This window comes from Notothenia rossii (assembly GCF_949606895.1).
Source record: "Notothenia rossii genome assembly, chromosome: 5".
NCBI lineage: Eukaryota > Metazoa > Chordata > Actinopteri > Perciformes > Nototheniidae > Notothenia > Notothenia rossii.
This window is the reverse complement of record NC_136903.1, coordinates 58,957,672-58,963,671: the sequence shown is the minus strand read 5'-3', so window position 1 is coordinate 58,963,671 and position 6,000 is coordinate 58,957,672. Positions and strand designations below refer to the sequence as shown.

The window sequence follows — 6,000 nt, the reverse complement described above, 5'->3', positions numbered from 1 at the left end:
AAGCTGCAGTTATTTAAATACAAATGTTAAACGAGCTCTCGCATAGATGAAATGTTTACCTAGCTGTGAACTATCAACACTCAGATTTCCGCTCGTTTCTCTCACCGCTGAAGTGAATTTGTTTTTGTTTAATTACTCTGTTTGTCAAGCACAGATAACAAGGTGAGAGGTTCATCCTAGCCATTCAAAGCCTTGTGAAATCATTAGATTCAATGTTTGTGTTTATGCTAGGCTCTTTAATGAGGAAAAAAAATGTGTTTACGTTTCAAAATGCTACTCAATAAGCAATTCCCATTTAGGTTCATTGGCAAAACCATGGAAAACGGCAAAAGTCACAAGTCATTTGAACGACCACACAAACATTTCAGTAATTACGATGTAATCCTGCAGGACAAACAAACCAAAAGAAATAACCTACTCGGCAAAGATAGTTCGCTTTTTGACCTTCTGCCATTATGGTTAAATATGCTCATTTTCAGGTTCAAATGAGTAGTGCCTCTACTGGGACATGTCTCCTTGCTTCAATGTTCAAAAAGCTCTTTATTTTTCTCATACTGCCTGTGCTGCAACACCTCTTTTCACCCTGACCCGGAGAGAAACTCCCTCTGGAGGGAACACAGGGATGTTAGCCTTTGCAGACCATTTACATGCACACAAACCTATGTAAAAAAACAAAAAAGCATAATAGGGCCTCTTTAAACTTTTTTATGTTGGCAAAAGATCAAATGATTGTTGGTTTCGTATCTCTGGCGTATATTGTCTCTTTTAAATGTATAAATATAATAAGCAAAAGCTGAAACACATTACAAAAGTTGCCATGACAAAAGCGACCACACCAAAAGAAAAAACAGATTTAAAGGAAATATTTGCAGCGGTCTATGGTTGGATGCAATGTTGACAATAAAAGACAGAATAAATGTAGCCAAAATAACTTTCTGTGTAAACAATGAGGGACATGTTCAAACTTTTTAGTTTAGTTTTAAATCAATATTGACTAGTTGTTCTCTCACTGCATGTGTGTGTGCCTATTAGCATGCTGTAGTCATCACATTCATATGTGATTATATTGGTTACAGGAATGGTAATTAGCAGAGATGAAGGGATTCTGCGTGTATTGGTGGCATGTGCGTACATAGGCATTAACAAACATTTATGCGCACACCCTCACAGCCCAAACACCTTCAGTATGCACCACATTCAGTTCACTGTGTGGTGGTCATGTGTGTTAGCTCATACCACAATCAGACCAGAGTGTTTCATTTTCATTCTGCAAATGTTCCGACACGCAGCATTTGTGTGTGATTATGTTTGTGCATTTCTGTCAATGAGGCGTGGGGCAGGGAGGTGTTGCACTGATTTTCAAACTAGATCAGGGGCATTGACACACACACACACACACACACACACACACACACACACACACACACACACACACACACACACACACACACACACACACACACACACACACACACACACATCTAGTCTATTGCTGTGAGCTACTTCTCTCTCATCCCTTGATATTGGTCTTCAAATTGCAGATCTGATATTGAATATTGATGCGAGATCCCCCACAGCCCCCTCCCACCCCCACCTTGCTGTTAATAACTCTGTTTTAATGAGATCACTTTGATTTCCTTCCATTTCTAATGAGATCACCCAACAATGAGGGGGCGGTAAAGGCTGATTATCTCAGTATTGATTAATTTATAAAAGCTATTTTCATATCTTTAAGAAAAACTGTGTTTTTCCCAGTTTCGCACTGCTGGAGGTTGTTTTTCAAACAGACTTCAGATGGGATTTCTTTTGAATTTGATTTCCCAGTTGATGTAAGTCTTGCTTAAGGAGGCATAATCAAAACAATACCACACATTTTTTATTTCAGATTTTAGGGTGTAGGCTATGTGTATATCTCAAGGTCTGGACAGTGTGCCTGGGAATATGAGGACCTCTTATGCTAATGTCCATGTTTCATATTTATATGTAGTGCCTCTCCTGTGACATATTCCCATGCTTTAATGTTCAGAAAGCTCTTTATTTTTCTCATACTGCCTGTGCTGCAGAACCTATTTTCACCCTCTGTCTGAAACCAGAGCCCAGTCTGCACTGATTGCTTAGCTGATCGGCTCTGTTGTGATTGGTCAACTGCATCAGAGATGTCTCTCCCCCTAGCCTATCACGTATATGTGTTTGAGTGCTAGACAATAGAAGAGTGAGTGATACATAGTGATGTCACTAAAGAAAAACTGAGGAGTCCAATGGAGGCGTTTCGGGTGTGGGGGGGGATAGTGTGTGGGAGAGAAACTCCCTCTGGAGGGAACACAGGGATTTGAGCCCTTGCAGACCATTTACATGCACACAAACCTATAGAACACACTACAGGAAAGGGAAAACCCCTAAAAGAATAATAGGGTCCCATTAAGTCTTACAATATTTGTTCTACAATGTTACACCTCTTATACTTATACCTGAATTGTCAGGACCATTTTGCTACATTTTAAATTTACGAAAAAAAACCTACTTATAGACGGCTTAGTGCGTCTGTACTTAGGTCCAGTGGGATTTGAGCTAAATGCTAATGCTAGCATGCCTACATGCTGGCAATGGCAATGTAGAAAGAAGACGTTTAGAGAAATGCTCACCAGCTTAGCATGCAAGCATTTATAATTAGACAAATTCTGCACATTTACTTCAATAATTCTGAGCATTTCACCTAAATCAAAAAATGGTAAGATAATTCATGGTATTAGAATTCATCGTGACTCTGAGTCCCTCACAGTCTTTCAGTCCCGCCTCAAAACACATCTTTTCAACTCTGCCTACCCATAAGCCCCCCTCCTCTCAATCAATTTCCTCTTGACTGCCTTTTTATTTATTTTACTATACTTACTTGTTTGCCTGTCCTTGTTTGTCTACCCTCCCTCATATTGTAAAGCGTCTTTGAGTCGTGAAAAGCGCTATATAAATAAAATGCATTATTATTATTATTATCATCTGGGAACCATGCATCTTGTATAGTGTATTGGAAATCAATCCAATAGTTAAGATGTATCACTCTCGGCAATAACATTCTTTGCCCAAATGATAATCAATACTGCTACGTTTCAAGTATTGCATAGACCCTTATGTTCACTAAATGCCTCTTTGTTAATTCTGTATGTCGCAGCTTACATTTTGAAGAAAAAAAATCTTTCTATTGTTTTAATGAGGTTTAAAGAGACAAATGCACTCTGGGGAGCAGCAAGGAGGCAGATAAAAAATAAGGAAATAGGATCAACATTAAGTGATGAATTAATGAATAAAGCACTGACGTTTGCCCGTTTCAATGCTTCAAAACAAATTAAATAAGTTGTGTGTCAAAGCATGTCTAATTAGGGAAGCGCAGCTATGTATGTGGATGTGAGCTCCAGGCCAGCGGAGAAGGTTAATGTGGTGAAAAATGTGTCTTATCCGGGCCATGAAATAACGACATGACTCTGTGACTTAATCATGTTGACACATAAAGCTTTCTCTCATCCACCCATCACTCCCTCTCATGTGAAGGCACACTCTGTCTCACTATCACTCTTCCTCTCTTCCTCTCTTCCTCTCTGCTCTCTTTCTGATAAACAGCCCCTGTCAGTTATGCACCGGCTCTTTCATTTCATGCTGATAACTTAATTACTAATTATAAAAGTGTTAACAATACCCGAGCAGCTTAGAAAGGCTCTGTTTTCAACATTTCATCGAAATTCAGAGCTCATTAATGTGATTACAGATGTGGTTTGAAAACAAAGAACATAATCACAAATATGGGTAATAGACTTTCATTATATCAAAGCACATTTTGTTATTGTTTAATGGACTGAATCAGCCATTCAGTGTTTGCTATCAGTAATTTGTATTTCCTGTGCAGCTTTTTTAATTGGCACTGCTTGCCATTGCTTTATTGAATCCAGATGGCTTATCCACATGCTAAACAAGGTTGGTATTCGAAAGAGGAAGTTTTGTTGTCAACTGTCTTTTTAGTTGTAGCAATATGACCCCATTCATCCTTTCAACCGATGTTTCATTTCGTTGCTCGAGGCTTGTCGCTTACCCAGCGGTCGATGCATTTCTATTTTTTATACCAGCTTCATTTTAGGAGATGTCTTGGCATGATTCAGTCCAGATACATATTCCATGTTGAGTGGATGGTTGTTATTCAACATGTCATTGAAAAGTCTGAGGTTTATCTACACTTGCATTGTCCTTGTACAACAATATAGATCAAAACTGCTTGCTCAGTAGAAAAATAGCATCTGTTAATGTAGGCATCTTTCTCTTCTGCTTTTCAGGTGGCTGTACGTTTGAGGAGTCATACAGCAGCTGTGGGTACAGCGTTTCCCTCGGAACCAATGGATTCACCTGGGAACAAGTCAACTCCTGGGAGAAACCCACCATAGACCCTGCCCTGCCTACTGGTACCAGCCTAAACTTGTCTTTTTGTGTTTCTTTTCAAGCACTTTCCTAACCCTAACCCTAACCCCCCTTTTATGGAATCCAGCAAACGTTATAATGACCTACTGTATGAGTTAAGGTAGGGACACACACATTAGGCTAGCTATAGATATGATTTTGACACGAGAGGCTAGTTGGTCTTGACAGTTTTCAAATACAGTTAAGCTGTATGGGTATATTTGCCTTCTGATCAAATCACTTCCCACATTTTTCACTTACAAGTAGAATTTTTTAGAAGTAGAAGACTTTATTCAGGACATCATAATGGTAAAACATAATTGACATCCAATTTTGGAGTCCTACACAGTTTTTCATATGCAAATTACTGCATCAGTTGGAAGGGCAGATTATAACTGATACTTCTTTAAAATGCTCAAATTCATAATCCTGCGTGACTTCGGGACGGTCTACCAACCATATTAGAATGTTTTAATTTCTAGTACATACATAGAAACCACAAAAATGTTCGATGATGTTGGAAATTGTTACTTTTTGGTGGATGTCTTGTAATTGCAGGTTTTTAAATGTTATGGTGTGTTCCAGACCAATTCAAGTTACCAATTCAATTGGATTTTGCAGGTTTATAGTAATGCATATGTTTATGTAGTTCTTATTCTTAAACAAATGTAGGTATTCCTTCATTCACATTTTCTATCTTGTTATTGTTAAAGTTGCAAACATTACTCGCAGTAGTATGCTAAAACTTTTTTGAATACATTAGTAGAAAAGGTTAATATGTTAACTTTTCCTTATATCTCCTTCTGTCACTCTGAGTTGGCGGACTGATACAACTCGGTAGACAGATCGTGACACGACCCCAGCTGGGTCTCTCTCTCCACCTGTCGGGCGCCAAATGGCAATCAGTCGCCCGTCTTCCCGCCCGTCTACCCATTGCCATCTCTCACACACTCCTGCCCTTTTGCTCTGTCTCTCACTGTCGTCGCCCACTCTCTCCAAACTCACACTCATGGTTGTCAAACTTTCTGACCTGAGCGTTTAAGGGAAACTCTTCTTCCAAAGCAGCATTTAAATTCACATGCACAGTATGATTAAGGCCAGTTAGAGAAGTGTACAATTTGCCACAATATTGAATATGTTGTTAAATTCTAGAGTAATTTCGTCACTGTCTTGAGGGTATGATTTAGATGGGAAAGGGTCTAGATCTGATCAACATATTTGGTGTCAAAGAGTTTTTTTGTCTGGCATTTTCATGTAGATGTAACTGTTACTCTGGTCAGATAATGGTGTCAGGAAATCAACTGTGAATGCACTCAGCCAGAATTGGTCTAGGTCAGTGTAATAATGTACTGACATGTTGCCAAGAGCAGAGCTGTGAGTGAGAACTTCCTCTGAGAAACATATTTACTTTAAACGAACTCTGTGTTTGACTCACCGGCCTACTTTTATTGAAAGTTTAGTCAAATAAAGAAAGGTTAAACTCACTAAATACCTATGTTTCTCCCTGTTGGCAGAGAGGGGCCTTATTATGCCTTATTTGAGTATCAGCCAATAGAAGCACGC

The 6,000-nt window shown here is 39.0% G+C and overlaps 1 protein-coding gene across 1 annotated transcript in view; it reads left to right on the top strand.

Annotated features, from left to right (window-relative positions):
• The window catches only part of ptprt (protein tyrosine phosphatase receptor type T), a 452,551-nt gene that overhangs the window by 66,424 nt on the left and 380,127 nt on the right, over positions 1–6,000 (top strand). The window contains 1 exon segment of the mRNA XM_079681220.1: positions 4,317–4,442. Within this exon segment, the coding sequence (XP_079537346.1) occupies positions 4,317–4,442 (126 nt within the window).